We start from the raw sequence: 25,590 nt of genomic DNA on the forward strand, positions 1-25,590 counted from the left end.
ATTAAATTATGCTATTTACTGAAATATGATCATAATGCTACCTAGGATTATAACCAAGCTGGTATTAATAAAGAAGAGTTGATCATTGTGCCGAGGCGCCCACAGAGAGAACTTGGACCGTTTTAAATACGTGTTTGCTGTGTCATAATTTTAGAATAACTTCATTATGAATTCTCAAATTGTATTTCAATCTATTAAGCTGACAATGTCCGATTTGTCACGTTTAAAATACTCTAACTATCTCTTTTTTTACATCTCATGCAGCAGGCTTCGTATATCATACCAGATACTTTTTAACGTATTTTATTAAATGGTCGATTGGTTGTTCACTGAAGCTGCCAGAATGCAAACAGTTATATATTAATTTTATTGATACCATCTACTTGTAGTTGTTTTATTTTCAGTGTTCATGAATATAAATATTTCAAAGCCATATGTTTGTACTCGTTTGAGTAACAATAACACAATAATATATTTATGGAAAATTTCTGTAACTGTTTGAATGTGCTTTACAACAAAGAGGCCACTTAGAGATTGTGATTTGTTTCCTTCCATTTATCATTACTGCTTTTCAATGGAAAGATATACTGTTTCTCGGCGAAAGTGAAAAAAATATATAACGGCTATAGAATACCCACCGCGTCTTTATATACAGAAGACGACACAACGCTACATCTATCTCACTCTGTTCAGGTCTGTAACACTTACATTTGTCATGAAAGAACTGTAATGTATAACAGGATAGAATGTGTACATTGCATGACATGACGTGTTCATTCTTCACCTTGTTAATCCAATGACAATGAAAAAAGTTGCTGTGCGATAGTCTATAACTGCACCATTTCTTTGCTGTTTAAGGCGGGCAGTTGGTGAGGAGTACGCATGCTCAACAATTGATCGGAGTGGCAAAGATGCGGACAGGGATCTAGATATCGACATAATTATTTGGATGGTGGATTGGCTCCACGGAGCGAGAAGAACATCGGGAAAGTTTTCATCGGACTATTCGCCGGACAAGGGTTCCGTTGCTTTGGAGAATTCACTCCTTGTAATAATCGTTGGAGACTGTCCCGGTGAGTGGTAGTGGAGGCAGGGTTTCTGGCAGGACAAATCAATTTAATCTTTACGTTTTCACGCGACTAAAGACTTGAGTAACGATCTTATGAATGTTTCATGGAACTTGTTCTTCCATCCATATCAGAGATATTCAATAATTGGGCGTCAGGAAGGTTAGGTGGATTGTTGTTTATCCTTCAACATCATTTTGTGAACCTTGTGAGTGGGATTACCAGCTCTTCCGACATGAACCCCAACTGTGTATAACTTTCGTATCAAGACTGTGTGGCAACTCGGAGTAACTTTATGTGATATCGAAAGTGTGATCATATCTTTGTTTGGGCCGTCAATTCGAGGAGTGTAGCCAAGATGGGTTTTGTGCCACCTGAATTTACGGAGAAGACGACACAAATGTGGCAGACTTTCAACAGCAAAGTTCACGAACCTAAACATCAACGCAAGTTGATCTTAGTAACTGTGTGTATAGCCCTACTCCTGGATAACATGTTGTATATGGTGATTGTACCCATCATACCAATCTATCTAAGAGATCTACGTGGAGACCCTCCGCCAACGAAAGCAACCAATTACACCTATTACTACGTTCAGCTGTCCACACCAGTGACCCTGGCCAACGGCACAATGTATAACGTCACAGAACAGAGGAAACGCCTCATCAACCTGCCCCCACCCCCAATAACATACGGTAATGAGGGTGGGGCTATAGGCGTTCTGTTTGCTTCGAAGGCTATTCTACAGCTCATGGTGAACCCGTTTACGGGTGGTCTCATAGACAGAATTGGCTATGATATACCAATGATGATAGGACTTGTGATAATGTTCTTCTCCACGTCTGTTTTTGCATTCGGGAAGAGTTACTGGGTGTTGTTTTTTGCTAGAAGTCTTCAAGGAATTGGTTCTGCGTTTGCCGACACTTCAGGACTAGCAATGATTGCAGATCGTTTTACTGAAGAAAATGAACGTACTAAAGCTCTTGGTATTGCCCTAGCTTTTATATCATTCGGGTGTCTCTTCGCACCACCATTCGGAGGAATCCTTTATCAATTTGCGGGGAAGTTAGTCCCATTTCTAGTTCTGGCCACCGTGTGTTTAATAGACGGATTTCTCCTCCTGCTTGTTATGAAACCAGTGAGACTAGAACGAGCACTGATCCCCCGAGAGGAGCGCCCAAAAGGTACCCCTATTCACTACCTACTCCTGGACCCTTATATCGCAGCTGTTGCTGGCGCTCTGGCAATGTCCAACGTCTCTTTGGCTTTCCTTGAACCAACGATATCTCTGTGGATGAAAGACACACTTGGGGCTGACGAATGGGAGATTGGCTTTGTATGGCTACCTGCGTTTATTCCACATATTTGCGGTGTCTACCTGACCGTTAAACTGGCCCGGATGTACCCTCATTACCAGTGGTTGATGGCAGCCGTCGGCCTTGCCCTTGAAGGACTGTTCTGTCTCTGCATCCCGTTCGCAAAGGCGTTCGCTGTCGTCATCGTTCCAATAATGGGAATCTGTTTTGGAATCGCTCTCGTCGACACTGCATTATTACCGTCTCTCGGCTACCTGGTTGACGTCCGCCATGTCTCGGTTTACGGAAGTGTGTACGCTATAGCTGATATTTCCTATTCCCTGGCCTATGCTTTTGGACCAGTTGTCGCTGGCTCTATTGTTAACGCTATCGGCTTCGTCTGGCTCAACGTCGCCATCTTCATGAGCAACGTCCTCTACGCTCCTATACTGGTGTCCCTTCGCAACATCTACAAGTATAAACCTTTTGAAAACGAATCGGATATCCTGGTCGATGATCCCCCGAGCAAGCAGTACCATACCTATATGCAAAATGGCGGCATTGACGGTAAACCGACACAGCTGAACGGTGACACTATGAATCACCTGGAAGTCAACAAGAAGCCCCCTCAGTACAGCGGAGAGATTGACTGCTACCCTCCCCAACACGAGGCCGACTACCTGTACACCAGCAACACATCGTCGTACTACCAACGCTGACATGTATATTCTTACCTGAAAGTAAACGTTGCCTAAAACGTTACCAGTGAGAACATTCCTCTTCTAACCGAATCTGTTCAACTAACATACTTTAGATGATATGTATATTCCTAGTGAATGAGGACACAAACTCATATCATACTACCCTTACTGTGGTTTGCTTCATGAAGCCAACAAACATTTCTATGTCAATATCTGACTGACATACCCTGTGTTCTTATTCAGTAGGCTGACTCTGGCGACATTCACATGTCAGTGTCAGACTGCTACCTGCGACAAGGCATGTACAAACAGTGTTCATTAACAGCGAACAACTGTAGAACTCTTCTCAGGAGAACTGTAGAGTAGTTGATAGAACTAGACGTTGTTTTACACAAACAACGCGAAGTAATAAAACTGGTTCTATTTCATCAACATATCACTATGTAGATATTGAGTCAACTTTTGACAAGTCAGTATACGTACAAAATGCAAAGACACTAGGATTTGCTTGTAGAAATCTGTTCTTAAAATTATGTTAATTCGAATGATTGGCTCTGAATGTTACCGATACATGTATATGATAGGTGCAGTGTACACAGTACTGGTTGTGAACTGGGTATTTCTCGACAAAATTTACATTTTTTAAATTGTAATGATGACAATGTAAAACATATTTGAGACAAATATTCATCTCATACACTTTCAGGACGCTCTGTCTAGTTATGAGGTTTAACAAATGATTTTTGTTATTTTTATCACATGTCGTAAACAGTAATTGTCAACGTTTCCCTAACAAAAAAAACAATTCCAAAGTTTGAAAACAAGTATAGATGTTCGAATATATAATCCATTTTCAACAATGAGAAGTAAGTTACGGCAAATGAGTGGATCCAGATCTTTCTAATAGATTCAAGCATGTTCTCATTAATATTTTATTCAAATGAAGATAGTGCTATTCTCATAGTGGACATGATGTTGGGAAAAAGTTGTTGGATTGTAGCAAGTTGGTGACTGGTTGTCCGTCCACAGTTGCAGTAGGTAAGCTTTTAAATACTTTGTTCAAGTTTAAAATACTTATTTGAAATTACCACTGTTGAAAGTTTGTAAATACTGCGATGTTTCGCTATTGATATTAGTCTACAGCTCACTCAAACAAGTTTATATTAAAACACATAGTGTGATAAGCATAGGATGATAGATTGTAGATACATTTCTTCATTTTTTCCACTTGAAATTGTTGACATGTGGGGGTGTTATGTGGTGTACATTGTTAGAGTATACTAAGTTATGATTACACGTGTGTTATGCTGTAGATGAATCAACACATATGAGATAAACATATCTTAATATGGAAGTGCAATAAATATCTGTAATGAACAGAGTATATAGTTGCAGTTACTGTGTTTGGCTTGTGTCATTGTCAGTGTTGAAGGACATTGGAGATCCGACAGTACAACTGTGGGCATGTTCTAAAGCTATCAGAGATTCACTCGTATTTGTTCGCTCTCTCCGCTGGGGTGGTGAGGCCTACATTAAATACACAGTACTGAATTCTATACTTGGAGTGGTGAGGATTGTTCAGTATTATGTAAATAACAGGCATTAGTTGATTTTCATCACAGGAAAGCGTCCGAATGTGATTACCCATCAATTAAAACCTGCTCTGTTTACTTGGCAGTGGTGAGGGTTAATTATGCTATCTACCCTACAATTATGTACAGTTATGTATATAACTGATAAATGTTTCATATCAACCTGATCCACATTATCAATGTTATGTGTATGTTTTAACAAATGCGTCAGTAATTTATTGGCAAGTCACGGTCTAAAGGCATGTAAGGGCAACTCCTAGTCTATACTGCATCATAAGGTTGGTCTATAAAAGAATCTTTCTTATTTTGAATTATGAAACTAAAATGGTAATAATACACACCAATACTGTAATTGTTTAAAATCTTTGAAAACAGTTCGTTTTTGTAATGTTGACTTCATGCACGTCATGTCCACAAGTACTATAAAATACACCACTACATACAAAAAAGGGAAAATCCTCCGAGTTTGTCTATTTAGTCCCATACAATCTACACTTGTTGTGAATTTTCTAGACGTGGCATTATGTAATCATACTGGGTTTTTTTAATTTAATGCATGTTCAAAACAGTAGGTAGGATTAGTATATTTGTAATTTAAACTAACCGTAATTTTATGTAATACTTATCGGAAATGCCCCTCAGAGTTTTCTGAATTATCAGAATGCACCTGATAATGCGAAGTGTGTGTAATTAATCTTAAAATGTCTTTTTCGCCTCTTTTGTACAGCTGGTAGTCGCCTACTATTAAATATCACAAACGAATAATGATCTGTCTAAAATATATATATGCATATATAACTATAATGTATGTACAACATCACCCCTGACTTTATATATATATTGAAATGTGGTAACTTTAAATATTTGATCTTGTTGCGTGTTTTATAAATTCACGCAACAAATACACACACAACATGTACAAATTATATTAGAACATTAATAGCTTTTGATGATATCCATTAGCCTGGCTAGCAACCAACGGCATATAACACTGGAATATCGTGGACCCAAATGTCAGCCAAACTACCATGTTTAGACAGGAAGACACAGTTCAAAATATTGCTTGTAAACAAAAGTAAGTCAACAAGTCAACTGTATTCCCCGCAGGCCAGGCCTGTGTGTGTCATGAAATACGACCGCGTGGAGTGACCATAAACATCGATTGCTGTACATAGCGTGACAAAGCGATATCTTGGTTACAAATTTGTAGGAATTATGTTCTTTAATCAAAGCAAGAAATCTTTGTTTATGAGATTGTTCTTGTTCACAAAGCCTAACCATTTACAACACAACATGGTAATATCGCATTAGGACGTGAATAGGACTATTTACTGTCGTCCACAAGAGGCGAACCTGAACGCTATTGGAAACGTTTTGCTTGAACGAAAAGTTTATTGTATAATATTGTTTTATGTTTTCTGAACTTAGAAAACCAGATCCATATTTCATCAGGTCTCTTCCCACAAACAGTTTTTTGTTCATTCAGAATAACGCCCAAATGATTAAACGTTGGAAAGTTATTGGATTTTCTTGATATGAGCAGCATGATTCCGTTTACTTCGGTGCTGCTTGATATATTTCCTGACATACTGACGTCATCTGCCATGAACAAGGCGACACAACCGGGGCATTGGTTTCATAGTTTACTAGTATTGAATTAGCCAATGTTTCTTAGACGTTGTGTGAGACATGCAATCCATCATGTCAAGCACAGCGTGGGGACCATTCACTTGCTGACTTCATTAACGTGATAATTCCTTCCAGAACATACCCAGAGAACATACAGTAAAGGTCACATGCAATTTATTCATTGTTAAGAGAATTGTACTATGTGTACAACCTCACATGATATAATTCCATAATTCCAGTCCAGTGGTTTACTCCAACAAGTACAAGAGAAGTATTCTTTTTATTACCTTGTTTGTTTTGTTTATTTGAGGAGACATACAAAATTCTGTATATTTTCAGTACTTATGTTTAAGAGATGACTTACCATGGTTAAAAATAGGTACTGGTTCTGTAGCCGCAACTGTCTGATGACAATATAGTGAGGAAATCTGAAAATACAAAAACCCATCTTAATATCAGTTTGTACAAAACCGCAGTCAATAAAGTCCAAACGTATAACCGCCCTTAATAAGACGCGATATACAGATGGAGAAGACTGATGAATAGCACAATAACGGCATGCTAAACACTCGAGCGGGAGCTATTGTACCGTATTGACACTTCTGATGCATGGGACGACGGGGCATGGGGTTCTTTTTCTCGCACGTGCTTTCAGATGCCATTAAGAGCACGCTTGATTAATCTTTTCATCAAATACTTGTGACTATGAAAACCCTCCTCCATCTGTCGAGGGGATACTATATATGTCTCAGTCAAATGTTACTGTTGTGCCACTATAGAATATTTGCCGGAGATTACCGAGTCGAGTACTCTCGGAAGTTTCCGGTTTTCCCTGTGCGTAATTGATCGTGCGTGTTAATATATTTTTTAATACTTCAGTCTCTTTGCAAGGAATATTAACAGGACATGCTACGACGTGAAGATGCCTGAAGGTTCTAAGAGAACATTGCACTGCAGAACATGTTCCCCTTCATTAGGCTTTAATTCCTAAACATTATGCTTCCGACAGATGCGTTTTATAATCAATTTGTATTTTCGATTACATTTGCAACGATATTTAGCTATGCATTAATATTTTGTTTCCGCAACAGGATTTTCTCCCACGACATAACTAGTAACACATGGTTCTAGTTGACCATGAAGACTTTACACTGACAGGTAAAATCTCGAAAACCACACTGAACGTAATATTGGTAAAACGTTTTACCAATATATCGAATATGTCTGTCTGTCTGAATATGTTGTGCTGCAGTTTTGTACCTCTGACACGAAAACACTTTGTTCTGTCTGGCTGAGGGCTGAAGCCCACCAGCCTCATACGTTTTAGAAGTCCTACACAATGGATCATTTGAAAGTAATCACAGCATTATACTTTGCACGAACGGTACATCAGTATGTTTGGTTACATTTCACACTGTTTCAGTCACATGTACCAAGCACCACTCACACTCCACTATTTCATAATCTCCGAGTAATCTACAGTGTCCTCTATTATCCCTGATAAAATAAAACCAATTTAACCTCACTCTTACATACGTTTCACAACATGTGAAAAACCATGGTAATCAGCTCAAAGCATGTGACCAACATTGCCATCAGAGCGCACTTACCACCACTCACAGTATGTAACCGACATCGAAATCAGAAAACACTCTTCACTGCCCATAGCGTGTGACCTCCATTACCATCAGAAACCACTCTCCACCACACAAAGCATGTGACTGACATCACCATCAGAAGCCACTCTCTAAAACTCAAAGCATGTGACCGACATCACCATCACAAAGCACTTTCCACAACTCAAAATTTGTGACCGACATTGCCATCAGAACGCACTTACCCCACCACCCAAAGCATGTGACCGACATCACCATCAGTAAGCTAGAAAACATGTACCATCCAAAATATATGACTATCAATACTACCAATCCTTACTCAAAACACGTGACCGTCTTCGTGGCCACACATCATCTACCACCATAGCGCTTAAAGAAAGTATTTGTGAAACTGACATTGTGTAGTAAGTTCACTTAAACTAAACAGGTTAAGCTGCACAACCGAATCACACAGCGATATGAACATCACTTCCATCAGACAGAAATAAGTGACTGCAATTAATCTCCTTTGACAACGTGCCAAATCTTCAGTAAACGAAAAACGTGTTCTCTCAATTGCAAATTTCAGATGTCTTTTTCTGGTTATCGTGTATTTTGACAAGCGTGTTTGCTTGAATCGCAAGAACACACATTTACGCCAATCAGCGCACATAGCAAAGTTGCCACTTTTTTGGCCGATTTTTGACATGTCTTGCAAATTGTAATCAGCTCCCTTTCATATGATTGCATATCGTGTTTTGCCGTCACATTTCAAGAGATGGAGATGTGCATGGCGTCATTTTTTCAGGTTATAGTAGAAATGATTTACTTCTATGGGCATGCCTTTAAGATAAATGAGAATGAATCATTTCTATTAGAAACCAATTACAAGATATTTTTTTATACTGGTCATCCCTGTAACACTCATATGTCATCCATCCTTGTATTGCAGTGTTGGAAGAAGATGTCCACCAACCCGAAACTTTAAAACAACTAATAACATCTTTCGGCAATATATATTTGAGACATATACCGTGGACTGAAATTTCTCTTTTTCAATAATGTTTAATTATTCACTGTTTTTTCTTATTAAGGAAAGACACACGCACCAATGGCCCTTCGAACTGGTAAACGTGCAAAGCACACGTAATATTGTTTAAGGCTGCTTTCTGAACCGAATTGCCTCTACATTCATGTATTAAATCTATATACAATATACAATTAATGCTCAGTCGAAGTAACTTACGATTCCTTCTTAGAAATTAGCACAATTCAGAATTTAACGAGGGCTTTCATATTGACATTTATCAATAAATATTCGAGCGAAAATAGTCATGACTAATCGATTATGAACGTGTAAATACAGATATTCTAATTGTTTATTCATGATAAAAAATGTATGCGATACACAGAGTACGGCGATTCGTTTTATCAAAAGATGTTTCTGAGTGCAAGGTTTTTGATTTGCTCTGCCATTCATTTATGTTTGGATTGTTCTCGATTAACTCGGTCATTATTTCTGAGGAATACACCAATTACGCCCCAAGGAAGTCGTCAAGAACCAATTTTTCGATCTATTTTCCCTTTCATGGCGTTGAAACACGGACAAAATATGATTAACAACTACGTCGTGCTTCTTAGCTATTGTTAGAGAGAACAGTCAATATTAAAAGGGTTTTCAAGACACGGAGAAACACAAGAGCGTGTGGCATAGATTCTGTGGTATTCAAAGCTTTACATGCATGTTGCATAGTACATGGTGTTCTGAATGTCTCGGTCCACATTCTTGTCGTGTATTTTAATACTTCCAGTTATGCACTGTTTTCTGCCTATAGATACGTGGCGTCATTTGAAATCTGTATGTGTATGCTAAAAATATTAGCATTGAATTTTCCCTCATTTAGAAGCTTATATGTGACTCTTCCTTTTACGGAAATATCTTAATAGTTTACATCCATAAGGTACGTGTGGTAAACTGACTGCCAGTAACTGCCTATAACCGAGCCAGCAAGTTGAAGATACTGTAGAAAGCTAAAGTGTGTAACAGTATATGCAGTGACGTCTTCCCTGTATCTGACCAACTGTACACACAAAGGCAGTTTTCTGTAGCTGTGCGACAACTGCCAAAAGACTACTCTATAGTGGCGCTGTATGGGATGAATGTCACTGGCGGTATACAATGGCTTTTCCATGAATGTAACTGACAGTATACAATGGCTTCTCCATGAATGCCACTGACAGTATACAATGGCTTCTCCATGAATGTGACTGACAGTATACGATGGCTTCTCCCATGTCACTGACAGTATACAATGGCTTCTCCCATGTATGCCACTGACAGTATGCACAATGGCTTCTCCATTCTCCAGATATGTCACCGATAGTATACACAATGTCTTCAGTCATATATGTCACTGACAATAGACACAATCGCTGCTTCCATGTATGTCACTGACAGTATACACACTGACTTTTCCATGTATGTTACTGACAGTATACGCAGTGTCTGCTCTCATGTATGTCTGATCCTATGCACATTGACTACTCTCTTATATGTTACTGACCTTACTAACAATGACTACTATTATACATGTCACCGACAGTATACACAATGACGTCCCTCATGAATGTCACCGACAGTATACACAATGACGTCTCTCATGTATGTCACTGGCAGCATATACAGTGACTTCCCTCATGTATGTCACTGACAGTATACACAATGACGTCTCACGTATGGCACTGACAGTATACACAGTGACTTCTCTCATGTACGGCACTGACAGTATATACAGTGACTTCTCTCATGTATGTCACTGACAGTATACACAGTGACTTCTCTCATGTATGTCACTGGCAGTATACACAGTGACTTCTCTCATGTATGGCACTGACAGTATATACAGTGACTTCTCTCATGTATGGCACTGACAGTATATACAGTGACTTCTCTCATGTATGGCACTGACAGTATACACAGTGACTTCTCTCATGTGTGTCACTGGCAGTATACACAGTGACTTCTCTCATGTATGTCACTGGCAGCATATACAGTGACTCTCTCATGTATGTCACTGACAATATACACAATGACGTCTCACGTATGGCACTGACAGTATACACAGTGACTTCTCTCTTATATGGCACTGACAGTATATACATTGACTTCTCTCATGTATGGCACTGACAGTATACACAATTACGTCTCTCACGTATGGCACTGACAATGTACACAATGACGACTCTCATGTATGTCACTGACAATTTACACAATTACGTCTCTCATGTATGTCACTGACAGTGTACTCAATGACGTCTCTCATGTATGTCATTGACGGTATACATAATGACGTCTCTCATTTATGTCACTGACAGTATGCACAATGAATGCTACCCAGAACATATGCTACAGCATGCACAATGACCTTCCCTGCGACGAAACTTGCTCACACATCGGTACAAATGAAGCAGGGACTACAAATTGGGTTTCACGGATGTTTGGGGCCATATCAGGCAATTTAAGCGGATGGGGGCATTTCATTAGACTGTATCACAACGAATTCTCCTCACGAAAAAGATTGTTTGGTGTAATCGAAGTTTTCCCAAGTGAGAATACTACAGCGTGTCGGAGCAATTTGACAAGACCAGTTCAGTCGGGTGCCCCTTTGATAGAATGATCCTAAAAGATACATGAATTCGATATCAGTGTGTTATTAGAGGGAAGGATTTCCTCAAATTACCTAAGTGTCCCCTCTGATTTAAGGAAAAGCACTTTTATTCAGTACGGACCAGGAATGCGTGTTTTTATTGCCCTTGTATCTGGAATGGGAATTCGGAAGGGGAAACAATTTAGTTCATAAAACTTGGACAAACACTGCCTTGAATGACTGAACTTCCACGCAGATTGCCCGCTTTACGGTCTACCTTCCGTCCGGTTTCATTTCAATGAGAGAGTTTGAGAGCTGGACGTGTCTTTTCTTGCATTTTTTTTCTTTTTTTTCAGGGCACATTACCGTTTTCGATCATCGGATATGTAAATGCAATTGTTATCAAGATGCAGTTTGAATTCATTATCCTTGCATTTACGTGTGTAGAACCCGAAATCTTAAATCACGAGAGTCACGTGTTGTATTTGTAACGACTGCTTTTAAAATGAAGTATAGCCCATGTTTCAGTAGCATGACTGGTTTGCCCGTGGCAGTTTCTTTTTTTCGGAACACGTACATAGTGTGCAGCTTTAATTTTCCAGTGACGTGTTCACAGTGAAACCAGTGAACTGTTTTCAGACATGAAAAAATATCTGAATTAAATCTCACCAAGCACACACAGACGATGATATGACATGGTAAATGCAGTCATGAAAGTAACGCAAAGCCGTTTAATATTGCTCATTATGCGACCCAAAAGTACCAGCTTAAGTACTAATAAGTGCGCTTTCTATCTTCATTGTGAAGAGCAGTAAGACTCCCTCCCCACGTACGATCCTGTAGATGTTCCCGTTTACACGTGTATGACTGACTGAATTGTTCGTCTGAAATCTATTGCTACAATAAATACGTCCTCTTCTCGATTCAGCTGAATCTAATTTCATGTGACATGCCATTATGACAGTAAATACTGTCCGAGTCATGTCTTTCTTCAGTTTCCTCACAAATGCATTCTTCCGCTCCATAAAGATATGCCTCAGATATTGCAATGTTTATTCATACACATGTGGCTCATAGATGTCTTCTTGCAATGAATGTTTTGTAAGTTGAATGAAATGGGAAAGGAAAATATAGCTTCTGGAAAACTAGAAAAAATGTTGTGTTTGTTTAAAATTAAAAACATCTCCAAGTGGTAGTTTTTACATTGGGAGAGGAAGTCTTACGGGGTAAACATACATGTGTCGAACCAGTGTGGATGAGACACTTTTGTCTCCAACATGTCAACAGTAGCAACTGATGCATGTCTGAAAGTTTGTGTTCAGATTGGTATTTCATTCCCATGAGTACATTTATTCCATAAACACAAATATGAATCGAATTATTTAAACATATCCTCATGATTTCATAATTCAACCATCATGCACTTCCTGATTTAAAGCCGTACATTTCCTTTGAGGAGACATTCACTCCACAGCCCTCAGATATCTTCATCAAGTGAAATTATTATATTTATTTTTTCATAAAAGCATTCACAGAAGAGTGTTTTAAGTCATGTTTTAGAGAAAATGGGAAGCGGAAAATTTGTAATGAGTCAAACGCCTTTTGAAATAGTCATCTGATGATCCGTAATGGACGCTATTATTTCGCCTCACCACACCTTCTGAAAGAATTATTTGGAAGTTCTTACAAGATGATGGCTTCGCTGAATCCGTTAGATAACTGATAGCTCCAAGACACCGCAGTGACTTGTAGGATTTCCCTTCAGTGCCGAAGGTTTCTCACATCTTTTTAAAATTCCAACAATAATCGATATTCACTGGATTATAATTGGAATTTCAAAATTAAAGTTGTTCAATACATCAGCCAGATACCATCCCCCATTCTTTATTTCTGTCTGAAAGCAAATATATCTTCATTATGCATAACCTCGGACGTCTTTCTTTTGCATGAAGTGTCGAACATGATTTCCTTTGCCCGTATTATTTATTCCATTTCAATTTGTTTCATATGAAGTGATTATAAGAACAGTTCCAGTTCTTTCTTTATTTTTTGTTTGTATGACAAATAAGATTACTGTCTCATTCCGATTCTGTACTGACACAGTACAGTCCATTTTAGAAATATTCATCAAAAATGCAAGTCGAAATGTGTGTGTTAGCGTGAGCAACTTTGTTACTTTGTTGTTGCTTTTTAAATGAAGGGCCAAATGTTATAGCAGTTGTCTTTCCTCGACGATTTCATAAAACTCACTTGTAATTACTATGTCCAACCTTGCATTAGGGTAAACAAATAGAAAGTAATTTACATCCACGTCAAACCACATTGGCAAATCGATAGGTGAGTGAAATCGAGGCGTGAGCGCAGATAAGCAAATATTCCATTATTCGCTCAGACTAATCGAATGTCAAATATCCATAGAGTCTGCATACATTTAATAACATATATCTAATCATAAACGTCCTTCAGCATAAATATCGGGGGGTTCACATCTAGGTGATTCCACATCAATGCATTCATTGGTTTCCATGAAGGACCGCATTCTCGCTAGGCTTATGTGCAATTTATAATTCTGTTAAGATTGTACAAATAGTTCCGGCCAAGTCACCCCCATCTTGTTAATGCTTTGATGTATGCTTTTCATTATGTTTTGGGAACAAGCAGAATAACACCCCATCACTCCGCGGTCACTGGGCCTTGCTGCTCAGCAACCGGAAGACATTTTGCCCCAAGGAAGGGGAACAGAGTGTCATCACGATGCTTGGGCGAATTCTGTGTTTTAATTTATTTCTCTTCTGGGATCCATATTGATCACAGGATAAATGTTCTATATCACACCCGGGTATTAGAAAGACTTCGTATTGTTGAAGATAAATGGATGTACCACTGTACCTTAATAAGTGCATAATCTGCAGACATGCGGAATTCAGTTAAACTCTAGCCGAATGTTACAACAAAAGTCTGCACTAGTTTCAAGATGATTTTAAATTTGACAATTGAACATTCTTCGTTTACCATATTTTTTAATCTGGGTCGCATTAAAATTGTACAGGATTAAGAAAACAGTCATATTTGAGAATTTCCCCGCATATTCCCATAGCTGGTTGCAGGCTATCAAAGTGCCAAAGCTCCTAGTCGCAGCCCTGAATATATATGTCTTTGTTTGGGCATAAGCAAGTTACCCGCTCTTGGAATAATTTATCATTTTCTGATGGCGGCAGTTTATTTATAGAAACATTGTCGGCGCTTCCAATGTCAAAAAGACCCAACCAGACAGTTTCCAATAGCAGCGATCCCTACCATCACTAAACAAACCCATTCCATAAATGAGCAAATATGGAAACTCCTCTATAACTTTCCATGCATCGACCGGGAGGGTTCGGTCGTTACTGCCGTACATTGTTATACCCATCTCCGTGATAAACATCAAATCGATAGTTTTCAATTTGTTCGCCAACTCCCTTATATGGACCTTTTCTCTCTGAACCAAGATAATATTTGGTCCGGAATCAAAGGTTAAAGAATTCTCCAAGACAAATGCGTCTTGCTGGTCTCCCCACTGAGTGAAGGGACTTCGCTCTAACTTGAGTGATGTAGCAATAAATGAAATGGCGGACGATGAATGGCTCCCACAGTAATGGGCAAACCAGATGCTCTTTCCATCACATACCATTCCGTGTTATCGAAGTGTTGTCTGGTACAACCAAATGCTTTCATTGGCGTCTACTTTCAGGGTTTGAAATAGTGCTGTCGACTACTAAACCTGTGGAAGGTGTCTGGGAATATGAACTGTCAAAAATAACATTTTTTAAAAAATGTGTCTTGAATTACTGCATTTCGAAGTGGTTGTGTACTTGTTCAAAAAGATATTTCTCTTGAATTAGTTTCCAGAAGGTTTTGGCATTGAATTAAAGGATATGCAGATCTGCTGGATGCTGGAGTCACAGGGTGGAGCAGAGAACATTACTCCGATAACGTATAGTTATTTTTACAACACCAAGAATCAACGCAAATAAATTGACAAAACATATATCTCTTGAACCAGTATGAAAAATAGTTGCGTGTATTCTAATCTTAGTTCATGCAACACAAAATTTATAATTGATTCTTATCAACAAAAAATAAAAAGACAATTTAATATAAATAATGTTTTATCGAAACATATGTGGAACAATGACACCACTGGGTTTTGTGGCTCTCTGCAAATCTCAACCTCATTTCTTGCTTTGATAACTCCCAAATCCAATAACGTCAGCAGTTATTTGTTTTCCGTGGTGAATTTGGCTCTAATCCAATTATTTTCTTCACCGTGGACAAGACGTTTCCCAGACAATTGCAATCCGGAATGTAAAGTCGGACTTTTTCACCAATTAGTCCTGGGATAATGGCATCAGTAAAACTTAATTCCAACGCTGGATTTAATGACCACGATGTTAATTCCGATACAAAAAGGATCATTCAACAAGAATCGAACGCCAAGGGAAAAATATTAATTATTAAAGCGACAGAAGGTTATTTTGAAACCGGTTATCCAAACTGGTTCGGACAAGGTTTGGGACAAGAAACTAATAGCATTTGTTGTTACCACGATACAAGGAACAAAAGAGTCTGGCACTGGTTAGCAGAAGTGGATATTGACGCTGACAGTCATTTAATTCAAGGTTGCGATGTCCCAGGGAATCCAGTAGTAAAATCAGAAGCAAGCTTTCGAATTCAAATCAGAGTTAAAACCTCTTGGGACTTTCTTGCGAAGATCAGAACCAGACACACTGTTCAGTAGCTGATCGCGTGTCGGATACAATCTTCATTAAGTCCCGTTTGCAATCAGGCGTTAGCGAAATCGGTAGAGTCATTTATACTATGTACATCATTAACCCTAGCCATTACCTGGTATTCAGATTGTATTGTATCCTGTGTACGATGTAAGTGTATTCATATGCTGAAAGTCATTATATGCCTATAACTGTTAGTACTGGCCACTTTTTTCTCAGGTAGGACGATTATTTTGCTACGTTTGGTAATTATGTTAAGAGTTCTTCCTCGATCCAGCCAGTTGGAAGTTGAGGGGAAGTGGATATGTCCGCTAAGCAAAGTGAAAGTTTAATCCACACGAACTTCTTTCGTGAACGCCAGTTGATTTTATTTTCACACAAAAATTGTAGTACACTCGGTGATTGTTCATCTCTCTCCCTCTCTATCTGTCTACCTATCTCTATCTCAATCTCCCCCCCTCCTCTCTCCCTCTCTATCTGTCTACCTATCTCTATCTCAATCTCCCCTCCTCTCTCCCTCTCTATCTGTCTACCTATCTCTATCTCAATCTCCCCCCCTCCTCTCTCCCTCTCTATCTGTCTACCTATCTCTATCTCAATCTCCCCCCCCTCCTCTCTCCCTCTCTATCTGTCTACCTATCTCTATCTCAATCTCCCCCCCCCTCCTCTCTCTCGTTTTGTTCTCAGATCAATAGTCAGTGTATATTGTTATGCCTTTTCATCAACTATTATGCAAAATAATCTATTTTGTAAGATGGAAGGACCATGAGCTTCAGCTTGTTTAGCATTTATACATGTCCAAAAGTAACAAAAGTCATTCGTTTGATAGAAGAAAAAAATATATTATTTGTCATGAAACTTTTCGTAAGGCAGTTGTAACCAGTTTCGGTCGGACGGTAGCGCTCGCTATTGATCCCATGAAGGTCGTTATCAATAACCCTTTCACGATGTTGGCGGGCAGCCAAGAGTCGTTAGTTCATATTCATCACAGACTTACAGCCAATCAGAATTCTTTCGAAAAGAAAATCAGTCTTAGTTATGCATTGTCGCCCCCGCGTTAACACCCTCACTCTACACCCTCACTCTACACCCTCGATCCGCTAAGCCGCTGAATTCCGAGTTTAGACGGCTGATCCAGTCCAAATTATATAATTGCTTGGAGGTATCGATCTGCAAAAGGAATCTTCAAACCCGCCCAAGCCCTAAGATTTTTTTTTGCTATCGCAAGTTTATAGAAATATCCAATAATTGATCTTATCAGCAAATCGACAAGGCTGTAGTATCGACGTGTCACGCTGTAGAACATCGTCTAGATCGGATATAGGGTCCCTTACGACTCGGTGCATTATTGGGATGTTCGATACTTTAAACTGTAAATCTCCTTCTGCCTTGTCCATTGTGTTGAGCTGAGAGCTATAAAACTATGTTGGGAGAAAATTAGAAAGATGTTCAACTAGGGACATTATTTTAGGGAATTACACTGTTGATGTCGAGAACAAGATTTAGATGTTGTATAGAGTCTGGATAGTGAGCTTTATTGTGATTAATCAGGATGGGCTGTGGCTTAACGACCAACTCCATGTAATAAATGGGGTTTTATTTGTTATGTGTAAATGGTCTTTATTAAAATGATTCATTCTAAAAACAGCTTATCTCGAAACTCATAAAATATATTTTACAAAGTCCGTTTCCTGAAAAGCAATTTGATGAACAACTACAATTATTCGGCCGGTAACAATATTTGAGAGGTGAGGCTAACTTAGTCCTTCTTGGTATTTGTCTAGCAACAAACCGCATGCCAAACCCATACCTCTGCAGGACGGACCAGTAGACTGACTCGGTATATAATAAGAATGAATGAATATAATCAATGAACCAGATCAATAACAACTTGGCTGAAAATATATGTGCAAGAAGAAAAACGCATCATACTTTATCGCTTACATGAAGAGAGGTCCCACGATATGACACAAGAGAACACCTAGCATTTCTCCGCCTCGTTGTGGTGTCAAAGGTTTGGAGCAGATCACCACTAATACATGAGGCAATTGACTCACAAAAAGACAGACAATGTCCAACAAACGAAACCCAAAAAACATATTGAAAGAAAGGTTAAACCACACAGCACAATGGAAACGTAACACATTCATATATTTCTCCGAGTATCCAGTTTCATACACTTCATTGAACTGTCTACCACATACAACATACTGCACAGTCGAACTCATTTTCTTCAGTGAACAGACAGCATGGACTAACTCATTTAATTCAATGAACACACCAGCACAGACTACCAAATTTACTTGAACAGACCAACACATTTACTTCGCTGAACAGATCAACACATTTACTTCACTGAACAAAAACATTTACTTCACTGAACAGACCAACACATTTTACTTCACTGAACTGACCAACACATTTTACTTCACTGAACTGACCAACACATTTTACTTCACTGAACAGGCTAACACATTTACTTCACTGAACAGACCAACACATTTACCTCACTGAACAGACCAACACATTTTACTTCACTGAACAGACCAACACATTTTACTTCACTTAACAGACCAAGACATTTACTTCACTGAACAGACCAACACATTTTACTTCACTGAACAGACCAACACATTTTACTTCACTGCACAAACCAACACATTTTACTTCACTGCACAAACCAACACATTTACTTCACTGAACAGACCGACACATTTTACTTCACTGAACAGACCAACACATTTACTTCACTGAACAGACCGACACATTTTACTTCACTGAACAGACCAACACATTTTACTTCACTGAACAGACCAACACATTTACTTCACTGAACAGACCAACACATTTACTTCACTGAACATACCAACACATTTACTTCACTGAACAGACCAACACATTTACTTCACTGAACAGACCAACACATTTACTTCACTGAACAGACCAGCACATTTACTTCACTGAACAGACCAACACATTTACGTCACTGAACAGACAAACATATTTACTTCACTGAACAGACCAACACATTTACTTCACTGAACAGACCGACACATTTTACTTCACTGAACTGACCAACACATTTTACTTCACTGAACAGACCAACACATTTACTTCACTGAACAGACCAACACATTTTACTTCACTGAACAGACCAACACATTTTACTTCACTGCACAAACCAACACATTTTACTTAACTGCACAAACCAACAGATTTACTTCACTTAACAGACCGACACATTTTACTTCACTGAACAGACCAACACATTTACTTCACTGAACAGACCAACACATTTACTTCACTGAACAGACCAACACATTTTACTTCACTGAACAGCCGGACACATTTTACTTCACTGCACAAACCAACACATTTTACTTCACTGCACAAACCAACACATTTACTTCACTGAACAGACCGACACATTTTACTTCACTGAACAGACCAACACATTTTACTTCACTGAACAGACCAACACATTTTACTTCACTGCACAAACCAACACATTTTACTTCACTGCACAAACCAACACATTTACTTCACTGAACAGACCAACACATTTTACTTCACTGAACAGACCAACACATTTTACTTCACTGAACAGACCAACACATTTTACTTCACTGAACAGACCAACACATTTACTTCACTGAACAGACCAACACATTTTACTTCACTGAACAGACCAACACATTTTACTTCAATGAACAGACCAAGACATTTACTTCACTGAACAGACCAACACATTTTACTTCACTGAACAGACCAACACATTTTACTTCACTGCACAAACCAACACATTTTACTTCACTGCACAAACCAACACATTTACTTCACTTAACAGACCGACACATTTTACTTCACTGAACAGACCAACACATTTTACTTCACTGAACAGACCAACACATTTTACTTCACTGCACAAACCAACACATTTTACTTCACTGCACAAACCAACACATTTACTTCACTGAACAGACCAACACATTTTACTTCACTGAACAGACCAACACATTTTACTTCACTGAACAGACCAACACATTTTACTTCACTGAACAGACCAACACATTTACTTCACTGAACAGACCAACACATTTTACTTCACTGAACAGACCAACACATTTTACTTCAATGAACAGACCAAGACATTTACTTCACTGAACAGACCAACACATTTTACTTCACTGAACAGACCAACACATTTTACTTCACTGCACAAACCAACACATTTTACTTCACTGCACAAACCAACACATTTACTTCACTTAACAGACCGACACATTTTACTTCACTGAACAGACCAACACATTTACTTCACTGAACAGACCAACACATTTACTTCACTGAACAGACCAACACATTTTACTTCATTGAACAGACCAACACATTTTACTTCACTGAACAGACCAACACATTTTACTTCACTGAACAGACCAACACATTTTACTTCACTGCACAAACCAACACATTTTACTTCACTGCACAAACCAACACATTTACTTCACTGAACAGACCGACACATTTTACTTCACTGAACAGACCGACACATTTTACTTCACTGAACTGACCAACACATTTTACTTCACTGAACAGACCAACACATTTACTTCACTGAACAGACCAACACATTTACGTCACTGAACAGACCAACACATTTACTTCACTGAACAGACCAACACATTTACGTCACTGAACAGACCAACACATTTACGTCACTGAACAGACCAACACATTTACTTCACTGAACAGACCAACACATTTACGTCACTGAACAGACCAACACATTTACTTCACTGAACAGGCTAACACATTTTACTTCACTGCACAAACCAACGCATTTACTTCACATGAACTAGTTTGATAAAAAAACACAATATTCATCCGTGAGATATTATTGTCAGTTACGAACTGAAACCGAGCCATACATTAATAATGTTCCTGAAATCATTATCTCAGTGTAACCAATATTTGGTGTTTTGTAAGTTACCGTTTAACGAGTCCTGGCACGTGTCGAAAATAACGGAATAATTTGGTCATAAATCTCAAAGCGATATGCAGAAATCCCCGGACTGGCGAGTTTACCCCGTTTATGTGTCAAAATAACCACCGAGACCTACAGCAATTTGATTGATTTTATGAAACGATCTGTATTTAATTTCGCTATAGCACCTTAAAGTCGTATAAAGACGACTGCAGGTCAAACTCTAATGACGATAGGAACCTGATTATGACAGCTGGATAATAATGATTGATAATGTCCGTTTCGAGTCATAATTATTGGTGACTTATCGGAAGTCAGGTACAATTTAACCGTCTTGTTCCTAATATGAAAGACTGGTAGATAATGGTTCATTTAAAATTGAATTTCTCTTCTCGTTATCCAATTTTCTGGATGGAGATTATAAAGCTCTGATTTATCGTTGCACACGCTTACTGGAGAACCATCTAAGATGTTGGTGTCTGGGAAAATCAAATAAGTTTACAAGGACTGACAAGACCGTACGCCTGTCATGCAACCGCTTGAACAGCGTATTGCATTTCTCATTTCAAAGTTTATCCACATGCTTCCTTCACTCATTTATTACAACCGAACTTGTTATACAGAAACAAAAGTTTTAAAACCGTTGATATGTGTGGTTGTAGGAAGAACCGGTGGCAAGAACTAGGTAACTGATATGGTCTTCATTAATTGAATGTTAACATATGCACCACGCGTCTACAGGAGAGTTCTCAATTCCTAAACTCTCCGATTTCACACTTCCACAAAGTTGGGACTGTTATTGATCGTCGTTCTACTTCTCCAACTACGAAAGTCTCCGTAAAGCCGTAAATACTTTCGTCTTTTTTATCTGGGCCCAAAGTATCTACAGTTGTTAGAAATGACTAGTTTCCTTCTTTCACAGTTGATACTTTCAGCTGGCCTGACCCCTCCACCAAGCGTTGTAGCGCATTTAATACGCGGGCGATGATGCCACAACCAGTCAAGCTTCCTTAGTTTTGCCTTCTTTCTGAGACGGAGTCCAGCTTTTTTGTGACTGGTGAATCCCTAACTGGTGAATCCCTAACAATCACAGATAATTTGCCCTGGCTTGAATAACTCCAAGATATTCAGGAGGCTTCTGCACAATCAGAAACAATTATGATGGATCTGCGAATAATCCAGGATGATATTTCTTAAGAAGTCGTCAGTTCGCCTGTCTGAACGGTGCTGCCATCAGCTTTTCTGTTTGAGGACGCAACGATTGCATCTTTGAAAGATGTTAAGACGAGTGTTAAGTGTTGTTGTCTGTGCAGCTCAACTCATTCATTGGCTTTGTAAACTGTTGGTGTCTGGTAAGCAATGGGTATATGCTAGACTTTCAAGAACAACTCATTTCGGATTCTTTTGCAAGAAGAAGCCACACGCTCAATCACTTGAGTTTCACGGTTTATGATAACAGAATCAATAATCTTTATAAAGAAATCCAAACACATCCCCGAAAGCGTTGTGTGTTAAATATGAGTGATCCCAATTAAGAATGACGCTTTATATTTGATATAATTGTAAGGACAGCACTTGAAACTGAAACATGTATGGTTAGTACAAAGATGTAATACTCCATGTGTGGAGGGCTCCTAACGGGATTCAGTGTTAAGCAATTTTAGCATTATGGCGTAGGTGGACACTAAGAATGGTAGGTACATGTTGTACAGATGTGGAGAATCAAATGAGGAACTTCTGTGTGAGAGGTGATGGAGTGGTCAGGCTCGCTCAGTTACTAAGCTTCGATGTTCATGATGTTGAATACTGGATTATCTGGCCCGGTCTCGATTATTTACAGACCTACGATGGAATATTTCTGAGTGCGGCTTTAAAAACCAACCAACCGTATGCAGTAAAATATCATCTTTCACTTCACTTAACATTTTCGGTCTCTCGGTAAGCATCCAGTATAGTTCCTAAACCCTCAGCGCTCAGTAGTGTTATTAAGTGTATGATTAAAGGGATCCCATATCCTCTCAAATCAAATTTGTGTTAAAATCGATGCTGTTGTAAGAAATACAGCAGTTCATTTTGACACTTTAAGTGATGACCAAATTGTTTATAACGCATGCCATTCAAATATTCCCAAATATTGCCATGTTCCTCTTGTCCCACGTGCGACAGCCTTTTCTTCCTTGGATCTTGACTTACGATTCACATGGTGTCGCTTAGTAAACATTTGTTTGTGCAAAGACTGATTGAAAGTGAGCTTGACGTCCAACTGTCAATAGCACTGTACCTATTTCCACACGTTATGTCCAATACTTCACCCCGTCTTGTTAACTAAGACTCTGAACTGATTTTACTTATTTGCATGACATTGTATAAGTCGTGGAACCCTAGATGGACATTACTGAGGGGAGCAGCAGTACTACTTGAATCATCGGCAAGGTCCCTTGTAAAGTGTGCATTGTCAAATACAATATCCTCTGATATTCGACCGGTTTTGAAATTACATACTAAATTATAGTTTGAAAGTTAACATCACTCCTAACACACAATATGAGAACATGCTGCCTTGGCTTAACTGTGTTCAGTGTCGCCTTTGCCAAGACCGTCTTTATTTAGACACAATACATGGATCTACGCTGTCTATAAAAATATGGTTTCATGAATAAGGTATCAGGTTAGAAGACCTAGTTGCATAACTGCATTCACTTCTTAAGATTCCATGAATTTCATTGCCCAGTGTTGCACGTTAAAGGATGTGTACGCTAAGTTCCTCTGAATGGGACGATCAGATATAAGAAGCCATTGCAAAGTAAGCTGATTTCTGAGATGTCCAAGATCCCGCCTGGCACCGTTCAGAAGATTCCGGTTGTTCTTGACGGTGCAGATTCACTATGTCAAATTGCTTACCGTATTATCTCTTGATATCGGATAAATAACTTTAAGCAATACAGTTATCTTCAAACTTTTTCATATTAATAACTTTTGCTCGACCTGATAAGTCATACTTAATTAATATATTTTTGTTATATTATTTAAAACGTTTCGTAGGGTTGCCAGTAGCACTGGTAATATATCATAAGAAAATGTGAGATGATTATTATTCTACTGATTGGTAAACTTCTTTGATTGTTTTCACTACTCGGTTACATTCCTTGTCCTCAGACACTAGATAGATGAATAACATCCAGTAGTTCAGACAATGTTTATCTAGATAAATCCCCTCATATGTTATTAATTAATCACATTTCACGATATATCTACTACTGAAATTTGTTCACTGTGATCTGATTATCGCTAAACTAAATCATGATAATATTAGAACAAAATAAATTGAATTGTTAAAAAGTTTAACTTAATTGCAAATCATAAAGTTGAATTCGACCGGTCTTAAATGGCACATTCCTGTAATGTTATGTTTTTTAAATCTTTACTCTACGTTAATAGATTAAACAAATTCTTGTTCCGTGTGCATAATATATGTAAAGGCATAATGAGGTAAACAGGAAATACTCAAATCTTTAGCAATACGTTGTTTTTGTGTTCTTTGTACACATACGCAACTGGAAAGTCGAAATACATACACCGTAACTGAATATGCAAATTTGCCTCGGAAGTGAAATTGCAACGAGGAACCATGGAGTAACCCATGATTTCCTGTGGTCATTCAACAGTCAGAAAACATCACTTTCTCAGACAGAATAATTGTGAGGTTGAGAGTTGCAGGCATTGTCTTGACGCCTTCAAGACATTCCATCACGAAAGCGTCCTACGACGTTTGTTGTACGAGCAAGATGAAACGCCGCATGTAGGAACTATTTCTTGTCTTCTAACTCCCTACACCGGAACTACTGCCATGTAGCGGGAAATTACGACACAGCCGTAATTGACTTTTGCAAACGAGCTTTTGATAGGCACTTTTTGTTTCCAACACTATTTGTGCCTAGAGAGACCTCCAGCAGTTACGGTTACATGTAAAAGGTGAAATTCTTCCAGAGGTATAACGGGCAAACAAAGACATAGCTCGTTCCTGGCATACCTCTTGCTGTGCATTGATTGGTTGTGGGAAGGGGCAGGTGGTTGAGTTGAAATATCAAACAGGCAAAATCAATGCGGAACACGGAACGAGACGAGAAACATACTGTGGGATATTTATTTTTGCATTAATGTGGCAGACGTAATCTATTTTATTGGAACGATCAATTTTGTTGTACATTAATCCGAGTGAAAATTACGGTGGGTTTATGCCTATTGGAGAAAGGTGGGTTTGTCGTTGAGTGGGTTAGCAAATACATCTTTCGATTTAGATGAATAAACGAT

The 25,590-nt window shown here is 38.7% G+C and overlaps 1 protein-coding gene across 2 annotated transcripts in view; it reads left to right on the plus strand.

Moving 5' to 3' along the window:
• The window catches only part of LOC137284464 (vesicular acetylcholine transporter-like), a 92,899-nt gene that overhangs the window by 31,424 nt on the left and 35,885 nt on the right, over nt 1-25,590 (plus strand). The window contains exon 2 of one of the 2 annotated variants that reach the window (XM_067816280.1): nt 859-4,457. The exons of the other annotated variant lie outside the window; for it this stretch is intronic. Coding sequence (XP_067672381.1) covers nt 1,426-3,081 — 1,656 coding nt within the window. The 5' untranslated portion in view covers nt 859-1,425 and the 3' untranslated portion in view covers nt 3,082-4,457. Of the gene's footprint in view, nt 1-858; nt 4,458-25,590 lie in introns of those variants that run through there. 2 annotated transcript variants of the gene reach the window in all.

Source organism: Haliotis asinina, chromosome 5 (assembly GCF_037392515.1).
Source record: "Haliotis asinina isolate JCU_RB_2024 chromosome 5, JCU_Hal_asi_v2, whole genome shotgun sequence".
NCBI classification, from domain to species: Eukaryota; Metazoa; Mollusca; class Gastropoda; order Lepetellida; family Haliotidae; genus Haliotis; species Haliotis asinina.